At 52.6% G+C, this 15,333-nt stretch overlaps 2 protein-coding genes across 3 annotated transcripts; one reads left to right on the forward strand and one right to left on the reverse strand.

Annotated features, from left to right (window-relative positions):
• Positions 1 to 3,659: 3,659 nt before the first annotated feature.
• On the forward strand, positions 3,660 to 13,186 carry nvy (CBFA2/RUNX1 partner transcriptional co-repressor nervy). Of its 2 annotated transcripts, none has more exons than XM_003706136.3 (7): positions 3,660 to 4,011; positions 6,868 to 7,325; positions 7,955 to 8,101; positions 9,676 to 9,926; positions 10,838 to 11,529; positions 11,611 to 11,900; positions 11,973 to 13,186. In XM_003706136.3, exons 1-7 carry the CDS (start codon positions 3,660 to 3,662, stop codon positions 12,231 to 12,233), a joined length of 2,451 nt encoding a protein of 816 aa, XP_003706184.2. In that variant the 3' UTR covers positions 12,234 to 13,186. The 2 variants fall into 2 exon arrangements, with proteins under 2 accessions (XP_003706184.2, XP_076389820.1); XM_076533705.1 differs by having other exon boundaries at positions 11,614 to 11,900.
• Positions 13,174 to 15,064, reverse strand: LOC100880357 (nucleolar protein 9). The gene has a single exon (XM_076533721.1). It carries the CDS (start codon positions 15,062 to 15,064, stop codon positions 13,277 to 13,279), a length of 1,788 nt encoding a protein of 595 aa, XP_076389836.1. The 3' UTR covers positions 13,174 to 13,276.
• Positions 15,065 to 15,333: the final 269 nt, after the last annotated feature.

The raw sequence follows: 15,333 nt of genomic DNA on the forward strand, positions 1-15,333 counted from the left end.
GATCGGTCAACCGCGATACTCGATTCGGGATAAACGACCGCGATCGCTGGAATCGCGAAACGAATTTCTCGGCATGATTGATAGAGGTTTGTGCGCGCACGTGTGCCGAACCCGTGCGAGAGAGAGAAAGGGAAAGAAGGAGATAGGGGAAGAGAAGCGCCGGAAGGCAACCAACCGAACGCTGCTCGAAGAAACTCGAGCTTTCTTCGGAGCAGTAGGAGAGTAAGGAGCGAAATACGAAAATCGTCAGGTGCACGTTTTCGCACGACGTTTGCCAATAATCGGTTTCCTCGAAACGAAGCTCGCTCGTCGCGCCGGAATATTCGCTTCGTATCATCTTCGTAATATTTCTATCTCGTTATAGCGCTTGTTCGTAAGCTCCTCCGATCGCTCGTAACGTACGCGTAAATAGCTGGAAAGCGCATTTGTTCTCGTAACGCGGTAATTTCCAGGAAAACGTAGGCCACGAGTTACGGCGCGAGAAAATTTGCTCGATTTCTCTTTCGCTGCATCGGTCGCAAGATTTCAGCAACGCGTAGGCAGTCTTGACCCGAACGCGAAAAGATTGACGCGTGTGCGTGCATAGGTAGGTAGGTAGGCGAGACACGCGCCGTCGTTGGCTCGTTACGCTCTCAAGTATTATATCGATTAACTGTTGGCAACAGAAGAGAGTCAGTGGAAAGCTCGTCTGAGGGTGGCATGGCTTTGGCTTTCCTATATTATTAATCTTGCTTCGTCTCTTCCTCTCTCCTTCTCTCTCGTCCTCCGAAACACCGAAACACCTACCCGGTTCTCTCTGTTCCGACCGCGCGTTGCCAGTCAGGTGTCGCGGACAGATTTCGCGCTTCAAACGCGGCAGACTTTGAGATTTTGTTTCGTTTCGAAAAACTACGCTTCTGAAAAGGACAGCCGTTCTATCGAAAACATCGTCCGCTCGGTATCGATCGATGCGCTGCTCCAATAACGATTTTCTCCACGAAACCGATAAACCGACCAACGCACCGTGAACACACCTGCGTACGCCTCCGTCTACGAACAGATTGAGGGCCGATCGATCGTTCTCGACTACCTTTTCTCACCGACATGGTATCAACGAGTTTCCGAAGTTTCGAAACGGACGAAAAGCCCAGCGGTATCGAGAAATTAAGCGGACGCGACCTCGCAAAGGGTGCGATAACTCTCCGATAGAATCGTAATCGACGTTCTCGCGATTTCTCTCGGCGTTCCTTTTTCGTTGGACGACTGGTCGCGAGAGCAGGCGTGCTCGACGAGCGAAACGTCAAATACCGGGCCGAAGCCGGCGCGTCTGCTCGTGACACGTTCGTAACGCGGTCGAGCGAAATAATCGTAAGCCGGTGCTCCGACGTCGTAGTCGCGTAACCCGCGAGCGGTATCGCGGAAGCGGATGACCGAGTTTCGCCGCGGACCACGCGACTAGTTTTACGCGCGAACGTCGATCGCGTAGAAGACCGAACTCGATCCATCGGCGTTTGTTCGCGACGGTTTACCCGGTGACGGTAGACGGTTGATCGTGAACTGCAGGGAAAAAGGGTGAAAAGGGGAAGGAGCGGAGAGGAGAGGGTGAGGGTGCATCATCAAAGGCCGGTGCGAGCAAGAAGACACACGGTGGCTGTGCGTGACATTTTTGTAATGAAAGCAAGCTAAACGTACGTCGCGCTCTCGATAGCGAGCACGGTAGACATCTGGTCTGGTCTGGTTGGTTGGTTGCCTTGCCTGTTCTGCCTGCCTCTCGCCTGCCTGGCCGTTCTAATATTGGAAATTGCGTCTCCACCCGCGCGACCTCCTCTCCGACGAGCATCGTACCATGTGCAGGACATATGTATAAACATAAGCTCAGTCTGCCGCGATGCCGAAGCCGTTTCCTTCGAAACGCGTCCGCGATCGATCCACGCTTTTTCTCCTGCATACCTTCCTTTCTTTCTCTTTTTCCCTTTTTCGAAGCGATTACCGCTGCTTCCGCGAATTACGCTTCGTTCGATCATCGAGGGTTTTCGCGGTCGTCGAAGGAACGCGAGGACCGGCACGCCGACGAAAACCGTAACGAAACCGCGCGTTCGATCGGAAAAACGAGTACGTGAGCTCGCGTTTATATCCGTGCGCGGCACACAGCTGCACGAGAAACGTAATTACCAACGGCAGAGCCGTGGATTTTCTGCCGTGGCACGTATATCGTTTCCAGGCGACTCTGCTCTTGTTTGCTCAACTAAGCGTCTTAACGAATTGCCGCGAACGCGCGTCTCCGCCCTCCTGGCCGAACGACCGCTTTCCCTCTTTCGCTCGCGACGCGCCGATTCGTCGCCTTCCTCCCTCGTTCGCCCGCTAACGAATCGAGCGATCGACGATCGCGAACAAGGGCAAATCACTCGGAGGGAGTCGACGCCGATTAAAATTATCTTGACCATCTGTCGCGATAAAGTCGAATCCTTTCTCGACCGGAGGCGAGGATTATGCATCGACGAACACCCGTTCAAACTTTACTCGGAGTTCATCCGCGCGTTCACGGTGGGAATCGAATTCGAAACGCGCGGTAATTTCGTCGATCGACGAAGACGTTTGCCGAGCAAAAATCGACGCGAGCTGTTCGCAGTCGAGAAGGAAACGCTTTCGTACTGATCGTAAAACCGGCTTTGCTTCCTCGTTACGGTAAACGAAAATTAATCGCGATAATTACTTTCCTTCGACGTTGAAAAACTTTAATGGCGACGAACGTTAATGCACGGACCCGACGTTCGTAGTCGCGTTAATTTAACTGGAATTGTACGCCGTAAAAGTTGCGCGCTCGAGGCGATCGACGACGTCGTTTATTCGTTTGCCGCAAAGCCGATTACCAGCAAAACTCGCGTTGAAAATATCAAACGTTCCGACGATATTCGCGACGAAAGAGTTATTCCGATTTTCCGCTAAAAATTATAACGAATCGTGCGAGGGTAGTTTCTTGGACGAAAGGAAAGACTCGTTTGCATTTCGCGTTAATAACGAAACCATGCGGCACCGACGCGTCGCGACGACCAGGCAAACCAGTGCCCCGATCAAATAAAATTCCTCCTCCAGCGAGAGTTGCGCGCCACGTGGATCTTGAACGTTACTTCCCGCTTCTCTTTCGCCTAATATCCCTTCTCGTAATCTCGTCCGTATCGATTCCGCGCGCTTCGTATCGGACGTTTCTCGCCGGATTGTCCGGATCGTATCGCCTTAGGTAAGGCGTTAACCGTCGCGCGAGCGTAACCGAGTACTTCCAATTATGCGGTTGGATATTCGGGACGAGTAGTCGAATCGCGATAGATTCTCCCGTTGGTAGGTAAAATTGCCGCTCGACCGTTCCATTAAAATCAGTCATCGGTATGCACGGTGGAGTGCTGCTCGTCGACGAGCACGTACACGAAATATGCGACCGCGGCAATCGCGAAATGGAATCGATCAAATACGAATCGTGGTCGCGATGTCGCGCATACGCGTCCTGGTTTGCTCGTTTTCCGAGTCCTTTTGTTTCACGACGCGTCGCGACGCGACGCTTTGATTTTTTTAAACGACACGCGTAAAATAAAATTATCGTATCGGTTACGATAGCGGAATATAGTTCGTCGAGGGAACGACGACGAATCAATGGGTCGAATGTTGAACAGGCAAGCTGAGCGGGCATGAAAGCGGAGGGTGGAATGGCAGCAGCAACGATCCTCCACAAGGTGAAGGTGAAGGAAGAGGCAAAGGAATGCTGCGGTTATCAGCAATCGCCGACGGCGTCCTCGACGTCGTCGTCGTCGGGAAGCTCGAGCGTCTCAACGGTGACGGGTTCGAATGCGAGCACCGTCGTCAACACCGTCGGCAACGGCGCGCCGAGTCAGCCCGCGAGCACCGCGTCGTCGACGACCACCCTGCAGAATGCAACCCCTGCGAGCTCTGCGATCGTCTGCCATCCGAACGCGCCGTCTTCGCGCGTCGCCAGCGCCGATCCCTTTCCCGTCGATCTCGATCTCAAGACCAAGGCCAAGGGTGCGTTTACTTTTTCACTAACCTCCGATTCGAACGATTCGAATGGCCGAGGAACCAGGATTTCGGTTCGAAAGAATTCGACCACGACCGCGAGATCGTCGCGCGTGGCTTAGCTACGACCACGACGAACATTAGTTTCGAATACTGCATACGGGTACCCGTATATTCTGTCCGCTGGCGGGCTCTCGGCCGACGAGATCGTACGTTCGAAGCGAACCGGTTATCTAGACGACCGGGAACCCGCAGCTACTTTGGAAACGGCTCAGGAAAAATGCCCGCTTCTCTCGTCAAAGACCCGTCCTCCCGATCGAACGGGACTTTACCCCGTCTCCGTTCTTTCCGTACGAGGACGAGATTTAGCTAACTCGAGATCGTGACAAATTTACGCGATTCGATCGGTTTCGAAAAATCACCGTAGACTATCGGCAGCGCTCCTCGAGTGAGAAAAGAAACGATAGGTTGGCAGTGCAAAAGTATTACTCGATAAAATATTATATATTCGGTACGTCTTAACGTCCGGACGCGTTTCTTCGAAAATCCTCGTCCGCTTCGTCGCAGAATCCGCGAATTAAAGGAGGCGGCTGGGGGATAAGAGGTAAACGCGAGGAGAAAGAGAGGAAAGGATTGCAAGGAGCACGTGCACGAGAGCCCGAGCAACGCGATCGCGGAACGTTCCATGGGGGATGGCGAAACTCCTGCGAACAGTCAGTCAAGCCGGTTCGTCGGTTGGTTGGTCGGGCTCGGTGTGTTGGTTAGGTCGGTTCGTGCACTGGCTGACTGCCTGGACCAGACGCGATAAGGCACGTCCAACGCTTCCAGCGGGATTCTGCTCGAGGCTGATATCATATCCGGTACACCGTCGGCATCCCCGACGTTGCCGTTCGAGGTATTTTGCGATAGTCGCTCGTACTTTGCTCGCTCGCTCGCGTTTCCTTCCCTTTGGATATGCTTACGACTTACGACGCGAGGAACGAGTTTCGCGAAGCGCATCCGTCCTCCTTACGCGACCGCCCGCGAACGCGTTCGTGCTCGAGTTTTAAGCGCCGCGATCCCCTGAAAAGTGGCGTCCGGATTCGGCGAACTTTATTAGGATTCGCGTCCGCGATTCCAGGAAATGGCTCTCGCCTCGCCAGATATTAAAACCGTCTCCCGGTAAATCCGATTCCGCTCGATCCGGGTGCGCGTTCCTCTCGAAATTCGACTATCAACGTCGCGATCGTTAACGATACGATAGACCGTCGTTAGGGATTCCGAGAGGCGACGCGAAACGGGATCGGAAATCGCGTTAAACCGGAAGAGCGAGAGTTAACGAAGGAGCTAGAACGAACGCGGGGAACGGCATTCGAAGACGGAAAATGCTCCGAAAGAGAAGGAAGAATGTAGATACGTATAAAACGCGAGGGAGGGCACAGGAGGGAAGAGGAAAGAAGGGAAATAGGAGGAGGGAGCAAGGGGTGACTAGGAAGGGATCGCGATCAAAGCCATCTGTTGCATTGTCCCGGCAATTAGGAGGCGACAGCTGAGTCCCAGCGCACTTACTTCCAGCCAGGGACTCTCGGCCGAGTGGAGCACGTGCGCTTTATCGATCTCTCCGTCGGTGTTCGTGGGACGGTCGTCTGCGAAGACAACGAGCCGCTTCTACGCTGCTTTGCGTGCGTTCCAGGTGTCACCGCGCGATTCGCGATCTCCTCTCGCTCTCACGCCCGCACCACGCTCCGAACACTCCGTGTCCGACTAATCGAGTTTTCGCGACAAATATTTCCGGCATCGCGACGAATTCGTCTAGAAAATTTCGAGCAACTCGCGTCAAGTTTTCGATTCGAGACAGGGAGTTACGCGAGCTCAACGATCGAGAAATCGTCCGATCTCGGGGGAAATTGTGCGGTCGAGTCGTTGGGCGGGGCGACGTCGCAAAGTCGATTCGACGAGGGAATCGGAGCGCTCGCGAGAGAGCTGTAAGTTGCGCTCTCCGAGGTAGTTTAGTTCGCCGAGAGTTCAGGTACAGGTAATTACCTCTTGGCTACCGGCGTCAGGTGGCGGTGACACGGTACCGGCGACCTCCTCCCTCTTGTCCCTCCGTTCGCTTACTCGCGTTACGAGCCAACACGCACCGACGCGCTAAAATATGTACTCGTTCTCGATCCGCTTTATCGGTTCCCTCGAAATCCTCGTGCAACGACGCGGACGTTCCTCGGCCAAAGATAAGCGAGCGAAAGATCGAGCGGAAAATCGTTCCGAGAGCGAACGTCGGAAAGAGGCACGTGGCTAGATTAAACCGCGAAACGAAAGGAAACGTCGGGACGAGCGGTCGTTTTGTTCCGTCGAGCGAGGTCACGGCTGTCAGTCGAGATTCCGCGACGCGGAACAAGGCGAAACGGGGCGAGTACGGATCACCGTGTAACCTTTCGTTATCGGCATACGCGTTCTATGGCGGCGTTTTGCCACGCACACCACGGGACTGGAGGCATTTCGCGAGATAACGCGCGGACGGGACAGGATGGGACGAGACGGGACGGGACGAGAACAGAGAACGGGAACAAGACAAGGTGGATGACACGGCCCGTAATTGCATGTTATCCGCTGCACCCACGCACAGAGTATACACCGTCGGTTGACGCGCATCCCCGAACACACCGCCGCTTCTCTCTGTGTCCGTCCTATCAACGCGTTCGTAAACGAGTGGCCGATTCGCCTGCCCGGATGTTGCCGTGCACAAAGAACGGTTTCGCGACAACCCTTTGCTTTAAACCGTCTTTATCTCGCGCCGAAATGAATCTCTCGCGATCGAAATCGAACTAGACACGAAAGTTCAGAATCGAGGAATCGAGGAAGAAAAGGGGAGACGTTTTGTTGCAGCGAGCTCCACGGCGAGAGAGAAAACGCCGCGGGAAGACGGCCAATCGGAAGCGCACTCGCCATCCTCTCATCATCAAAGGATTTCAACGGCGGTATCGGGCAACCAACCAAAACAGAGCAACGGTCCGCGGTCCGAGTACAAAGGATCGACCGCTTGTTCGGAATCCTCTGACAACGACAGTCCTTTGCCTTCGCACCCTCTGAAACCGGAATTCGAGGATGGCATCGGTCCCGGAGGCGGTGGCAGCGGCAATGCCGGAGCTGCTACCAGTTGCAGGACGGAAGAGCAAAACGATGTATCCGAGTCGACGAATAGCGGCTCCGGTAACAGATGCATCGCCGGTGTTTTCGCGGGTCACGGCGAGCTCAAGAGCGTGCTCGGCACTGTCGTGAAATTCGCCACCGGTATATCTCCGGACACCGGTGACACCGTGCTCGCTCTGGTGCTGGCGCTTTTGGTAAATCCCGCGCTTAATCATTATTTTCTCGCTACGGAAAGAGACCTCGAAAATTCGTAACGCGTTCGACGTTTTAAAAGCGCGAATGAATTTGAGAAACGAGCAAAAGAAAGTCGAGTAGCGGCGTTTCGTATTGAAAAATCGCTTACGGAGAAATCGCTACGATATCGCGTTATAGCGGCAAGGTTTGACCGGATTCCATCCGTTACCACGGTTCTTGTTTTGTTCGTTGGCTCGTCGCAGGTGCTCGTAGCGTATATCGCGGAACGTAGGATGCTTCGTAGCCGTAAACTCTTCTAGCAACGAGGATGAGCGAGATACGCGTATATACCAGCTGACGGCATCGCGTTCAACCGGCACGCGCGAGTAAAACGCAACCTCGAGACGAAGGCGCCGTAGTCGCAATCGACAACGTAAAAGAAAAAGAAACGTTTCGGTATCGCGAAAGTTTCGTGAATCTTTAAACTCGAACGGAAGTATTCGGAGCTCGTACGCGGCGCGTAAAATCGGTGCGCGCAACGAGCTCGTACGCGTTCCGGAAACGTGACATCTGGTAGCCACGCTTCGTCGTACCACTATCGTACGGCACGTAACGAAATACTGTTCAACGAATACTTTCGTTTCCGCAGAGCGGCGGTATGACGGCGGAAGAGTTCCATTCGGCGTTACAGGAAGCGACCAATTACTCTCTCAAAGATTTCGTACTGCCGCACTTGAAGCAGCAATTACCTTCTTTGCAGAGGGACTTGAGCAACGCCGCCAGAGCAAGCAATCAGGTGAGTTTTTTCTTCGAGCCATCGGTGAATTTCCTTTCTACGAGAAATAGCGGATGGCGAAAGCTGACTGCTACGTAAGAGGAGAGTTATCAGAGTTCCCGGGAACGCCATAAATCAGAGTGCACACGCGGATCCAACGCGATGCGGAGAATACCGATGCTCTCTAGTTACGGGAACATCGTTGTTTCGAATTTCTCGCTGCACGGAATTCGAATTCTACGTCGACCGTTGTTCGATCGCTCTCGCTCGAGATATTCGGAGAATTTTAACCAACGGGACGATCGTCGCCTCGAAACTCCCGATAAGAAGTAAAATAAGAGCGAGGAGAGAATAACGTTACGAAATCTGCGCGATCGCGAAGACGAGAATAGACGATCGCGAACACGCGGCTTGGATAACCGATGTTCGTTGTGTCGGTCGTGGTCCGATATAGATTAGAGTTATATTACGCTCGTTAAACTTTGGCTAACGGAGACGGCACGACGGAGAGGAAACGCGTTCAGGAGTAGCGAGTAAAATCAACAGAAGTCGAGCTGACCGGCTGCCGACCTGTTTTAATTTCCCAGGCTACTTCGCGAATCCGTGGGTGGGTGCGAGCGTGGCGCAGCCCCGTTTCACGGCAAGATAGATGGGCGAATCGAACGTAAAGGTTCCGACTGCCTTTCGTAACGCGGCTCGTTACTATTCGTCCATTTCTTCCTCGTATTGCCGAACCGGACCGACGATTCGTTGAATTTACGAATCGATTTGACCGCGAAGTAAAATCTTTACACGAATTTAGCAGCTCGTCGAGAAAGAGGAACGTTGCGATCTACGAGCGGACGAGGATCGATTTTAATCCTAAACGAAACACGGAAAAGATTCGTAATCTTCGCGGGAAAGGATAAAGTTTGCCTCGACGAATCGATAAAAGTCTTTCGGTTACGCCGCTGCTTCCAGCTGTTGCCCGTCTCGCGAGAGAGCGAAAAGAAAAAGACGGCTGCACGCGGAGGGTGGCGGAGAAGACGAGTAAGAGAGCGCGAAGGAACGGGTCGCGCGGTAACGAATTGCAAATTAATAGCTACGATTTACATTTCTCGAGGCAGCTAGACCGACGGAGGATCGAGAGAACCGGGCGGTGGCAAATTCCGTCGCTCGGCTGCACCCTTCCTCTCGTGTCTGTTTGGATCGCGTGGAAACCGAGTAGCCGCTGCTTAGCAAACGACGACACGAGACGCGTCGGACGCGCGAGACTAGCTACCGATCGATGATCGTTAATCGAGAAATCCGAGCTCGACGACCAGAGACGAACGGAGGTTTCGATACCGAATTAGAAGCGATAAATCCTAGCTTACCGAGTAGACTTTGCCAACGAACTCGAAAGTTTATCCGTACAGGTGTTGCCCGTAAAAAACGCTAGACGAATATCGAGGGTCAAAAGTGAAACATGGAGATACGTATCGCCTCGATTGGATTCGCGGAAGGCTCCTGTTACGATGGGAGGCGTACAAGTGCGTAACGCGAGTTCAGTTGATTCGCGACGCAAAAATATGTCGTTCGACCCGCGCGATTTAATACATTTGTTCTGTCGACAGAGTTGCGCGCAGTTCTTGCGATCGAACGAGGCTGCGGTTCTGGAAGCCGTGGGTTTGGTGTCCGCCGGAGAGTCGCTCGAAGTTTTCGGAGAACACACCGGGACCGGCGGCAATCAGTGTTCCGGTCATTACGGCATGCGGTCCAATTCTAATCCCAGCGTCGGTGGTATTCCGCACGCGAACAACGCCGGTCTTCACCATTATTCCGGCAGCGCGTCGCACGCGCCGAAGCGTCGTGCCTCCGACACTCCGTGAGTCGATCCGTTCGTCGTCAATTTCGACCCTGCTCGAGAGATATCGTTTCGCGGCGTTTCACGCCGATCGTTTCCTGGTCGGCCAACGACGGAAAACCGTATCGGAGACGCGTAAATTGCGGTGTAAATTGGTTCGAAAGTGAACAAGACCGCGCGGAATCTTTGGCCGTCCATAGCGATAATTCACGCGACAACGAACGCAGAAATCTGCGCGTACACGCGTGCGTAGTATATTTGCCAAGCCGCAAATGTGCCGGCGTTCGAGAAAAATCTTGGCCGCGAGCCTGCATTTCTCGTCGTTATTTGCCGTCCGATCGAGCGGGATGCCGCGCCGAAACCGCTCTGCCGGCTGTTCGATTCGATTAACCGAACGCGCCAAGAAGTTCGCGATCGGGTGGACGGGATCGGTGTTTCCATTCGGGACGCGATACGCGCGCGTGTACGGAGAAAGGTCCACCGAAGCGAATTCGAAGGCGACAAAACGCGACTCGCGCGCCAGCGATGCCAGCCTGGCCTCCTCTCGATACGTCTGCCGGTGACGTTTCCATATATCATCGGCGTACCACCTTTCTCGAACACCCTCGGCCACCCGCTCCACTCCACCTCCTCCTCTCTCGCCACCGAAGTCCCTCTATTCTCTACCCTTCGAATACCGGCAAGCTCGCTTCGAGCGCTAATACGGCCTACCTTCGCTTCGCGTTTCGACGCTTCTGCTCCGAGTCCGAGGAATTCGCTGTTCACGGCTGGAAAGAATGCACGTGGTTCCTATTGACGCTCTTCCGAATCTAGACCTATTCGAGTTCTTTCCAGCCGAGAGCAACTTATGAACGACGATCGCGTACCGAATTACGAACTTCATTACGTGCTGCAACTAATTCATGAACCTACACGTCGTGAAATTGTCGCAGGTATTACGAAAACGGTGCCCTGCTCGACGACGTCCCCATGTACGGAAAGAGGCTGTCGAATCCCTGGAGTCACCACCATCCGCCGCAACAGCAACAACCGTCCACCGACGGTTCTTCCCCTTACTGTTGGTATCATCCGTTGCATTCGACGAGTGGATCGATTCAAGGGCATCGTCTCGGTCACGGACACGGTCACAGTCATGGTCACGCTCACGGTCACGGCCACGGCCACGGACATGGCCACGGCCACGGTCACGGACCCAGCCCGATACCGCCTAATCCGGTGCAAATGAACCAGATGAACCCGTTTTCTGGATCTCATCATCTGGCTCAGCAGCCACAACAGATGAGTCACGTTCAAACGCAGAACGGGAGCCTCGACGACGAGTGGAAAAACATTCACATGATGTTAAACTGCATCCTAGGAATGGTGGAAAAGACAAAGAAGGCATTGGCCATTCTGCAAACGCGAGGTTGCTTCGGACCGGCCGCGACGGCCCCTCCGACACCGGCCGGAGCTCAGAACGGTACCGGTAACACCGGGACGAACAATCCGTCCTCGACGAACGGTTCTCAAGTGGAGTCCTCGACCGGGGATCGGGAGGGTAGCTTGAAACGATTGTCCGGGGAGATCGTTGCTCAGACTATCAGAGCCATCGAGGACAAAGTCGCGGAACTGCAAAGGAAAGATGGTCAGTGGTCTTTCGATTTTGTCGCGATTGTCTTTTAATTTGGTTAATGTTGGAACGTGTCTTTATTTGGTTGTGTCGCAGAAGAAGCCGTGAAGAGGGCCGTGATGGTCGAGGTGCAACGCGCCGTGAGAGCAGCGGTGATCGAAACGAGGACGAACGAACGGCTGCGAGTTCATCGATTACCCGACGCACCGTTGTCTCAGCGAAATCACGGCGCTCTGCGTCAAGGACCGTATCTACGGGTCCACGGTAACCCCGGACCGATAGACTCGAGTCCTAGAACCGTTACCACGCCGACTACCGTTTCCAATTCGATACCATCGACCACGGAAGACGAGAAAGAGTCGCACCTGCAAACCGTCTCGGGATCCGTCAGTATCTTTTGCATTCGTTCGACGTCCGCGCGATGAACCCTTCCGCCAACTTATCGTTCATCTTTTCAGAGCTGTTGGAACTGCGGCAGACCGGCTTTGGAGACTTGCGGTGGTTGCGGAATCGCGCGGTACTGCGGCTCCTTTTGCCAACATCGCGACTGGGAAGCGGGAGGTCATCACGCGACCTGCAACAACCCTCCGCCGCGCGAACCTCGGAGATCGACCTCCAGAAGTCCGCCGAGAGTCGCCAGTGGTGCCCTCTCGACCACCGTCAACGAAGCGACGGTCGTTTCGCCGATAGCGGCCGGGGCTGCTACCAAAGGGAAGTGACGTCACCATGCCAAATCTCACCCTCGCCGATTCGCCGCTGGCTCGATCCAACGCGATTCGCGTTAATCGCGATTCAACCGTCTAACGTACCTTTTCTTCTTTGTCGAATCATACATCTTCTGCTCCTCTATTTTCTACTCTTCTATCCTTTTCAACGACATTCTCCTTCCGATCTACCCTACTGATCGTACTTTTTCTACGAGAAACTTTGTTCCTTCCCTCGAGGTCGCTCTCGAATTTGCATCCCTCTACGATTATTCTGTCTCGTCGTTCGACGAATCTCTTCGTTAGAATAGCAAAAGTAACGGTGTTCGATCGAAACGCTACATTAGAAACGAATTCGAAGTACGGTTCCGGATCGTAGACGATTCGAAGAAGCAATAATCCGCGATCGTCGATTACGAGAACAACGTCGACGCCGCGAACGTACGACGAACCAGAAATAGCCCCGTTTCTGCGCGAAGAAACGGAAAGAAACAATGCCGCCCAAAGAAACGAACGATCCGATAGACGCAATCGTCACGGTACGAAGTTAACGAGGAACGTATCGTGTTCTAGTCCCGCGAAAGATCAACGCGATCGCGAAAACCTTGACAAATCGCTGTCTCCGCTTCTCGTCGAAGCGATCCTAGGAAACGATTTTTCTTCGACTCCGAATTTCGTAATTGGGATCGTTCGCTAGTCAATTTAACGATCGCAACGAATAACGCGACTACCAAAAGCAATTACGACCTTCTCGCTTTTACTCTGTACGCGTCGTATACGTTTAAGTCTAGTCACCGTCGATTCGCCGGAGCGAATTTATCGGTCCTACGCGTTTAGGGAACTTTGCTCAAATCTAGATTACGAGTCGTTGTATGTTTTCCTAGCTACGTTGCGTTGCAGGGATGTATGATGGATTCTATAAATTGTATTTATGAATTTACGAAATACATAACTATTCTATGTGATAAGGCTAACGGAACAAGCATACATTGCCTCTCCCTTCCTCGCTTTATTTAACAAATATCGTGAAACCCGCGCGTTCCACCTACAGAAACGCGTCATTTCTTTTTCTTCGATTCCCCTATTATACTCGCGAAAAGAGCTTTCGTTTTCTCTTCTTTTCCCAGAGTTTCCATCCAGTCTTTCTTGTTCCTAGCAAATAAGGGCACGTTCAGTTTGTTCGAGATTATTTGTCCAGATTTCGTGGAGCGCAACGATTCTCCGACGGCTGCCAACTCCTCCATGATCAAAGTTCTCTGATTTATACGCGCCCACTGCCACATTTTGTCCAAACACCTGGAACCGTGGGTGCTGGAAGCCATTTGAGCCCAGTACCCTCGGAACTTTTTCGCGAATTTCTCTCTGCTCTTCTCGCCTATGTACTCGCTGTCCATGAAGGCATCGACGATGCGACTTCCTTTCGGATCTTCGAGTATGCGCACCAGTTCCTCCTCGTTCATTTCCAACAACGAGTTTACGATTTTGATGGGTTTGTTGAATTTCAAAATGGCTTGGATAATCAGGCTGCCGTGCAAACAGATAACCGGATGGGAATTATCCGCCTTCCGTAAGCTCTCCAGCTGTTCCAACGATTTCAAACTAGCCAGGCAAGTCACGATATCCCGTTGCTTTTCGTTCGTCTCGCAACCGAGCGCTTTTAAAAGTTCCGTCACGAACGCGCCTTGTTTCGTTCGTAACCTCAAACACGCGTTTCCCGCGCTTACCAGCACCCCGGTGTACCCCGACTTGAGAATTTCTGGGAAACACGCTGAAACCTCCTCGAAGATATTTTCGAAGTCTTCCTTCACGGCACAATGATCCATCAACCTTTGTACGCTGAAGTTCGTATTGTGCGCGATCGATAACGCCTTCAACTTACCCCGGAAGTAGTCTTCGTAAATTTTGTACAACGATTTTGGTTCCGCCACGGCTACGCAGACCTCTAATAACCTGGTGGAACATTCCGCGTCGAATATTCGCGACCCTTCGCCGGGTTGGAAGCATTTCTGCGTTATTTTCTGCACGAACTTTTCTAATATTTCGGGGTGCACGTCCTTCAAGGAGTACAGAACGCTCTGCAACAATCCGGACGTGAGCTCGTCCTGTCCGAACTCGAGCAATCGAGGCCACTCGAGTAATCTATTGCACGTCTGCGACAACAGATCTTTATATTGCTGCACAACGGGTCGTCTTTCGCCGAACGTCAATTTCTTTTTATTGTTGTCCTCCGACTTGTCGATCAGTCCGCTAAGACACTCGATCGCGGTCCTCAGAAGATGATTCGCGTACGTATCGAACACGAATTCTTCTATGTTGTTCAAGAAGTACCTGCACAATTTCAGTACGATGTCGTTGTAAGAGGCGATTTCCGATTCTTCGACTTTCACGCTCGCGTCCGAACTTTCTTCCGTGTTGGATTCCTCGGCCTTGTTTCCTCTTCCGGCACAGACAACTACGATTTTTTGCAATACGTGACTGGCGAATCTGTCGCTGCTGAGCGGTCTCAAGTTGGAACCAGATAAAGCGTCGACTAACCTCTGAATCGTTTCCAAGTTCGCGTATTTTAGAAGCGAATCCAGTATCCTCGATCCGAGCTGATTCCGAGCGTAGTCGAGCTCGTGGCCTATCGTTTGCTCGTACACGTTATTCGCGAAGATCAGTTTCTCCTCGGCAGTGGGGAAATCGCCCTTCATCAAGTCGAAGATGCGTACCATGTATTGATAAGTTTCAGCGTCAACGTCCGATCCGTGGTTTCTTTGCCGGGCAAACTTTTTCGCCATTTGGGCGTGAGATCGTTTCTTTTTCCTTTTCTTACTCTTTTCGTCGTGTCCATGTTCGTTGGGCATTTCTTCAAACAATTTCTTGAAGCAAACACTTCGTGAAGAGGGATATACATAACCTCTCTCACGAGACACTCGTGAAAACACGACACGGTACCGCCATCTGTGATCAACAATAGAAACTGTCAACGTTTTTCACGACGATAAGCTCGAGGAACGTTTTTCCTTTCCTCGAGCAGATAAAATTACAGTAATTTATATGTGAATTCGTCGAAAGCAAAAGTACAAAAGTAATAATTGAATTACGAGTGGAGACAGGTACAATACGAAGAAGC

This window comes from Megachile rotundata, chromosome 7, assembly GCF_050947335.1.
Source record: "Megachile rotundata isolate GNS110a chromosome 7, iyMegRotu1, whole genome shotgun sequence".
Lineage (NCBI taxonomy): Eukaryota > Metazoa > Arthropoda > Insecta > Hymenoptera > Megachilidae > Megachile > Megachile rotundata.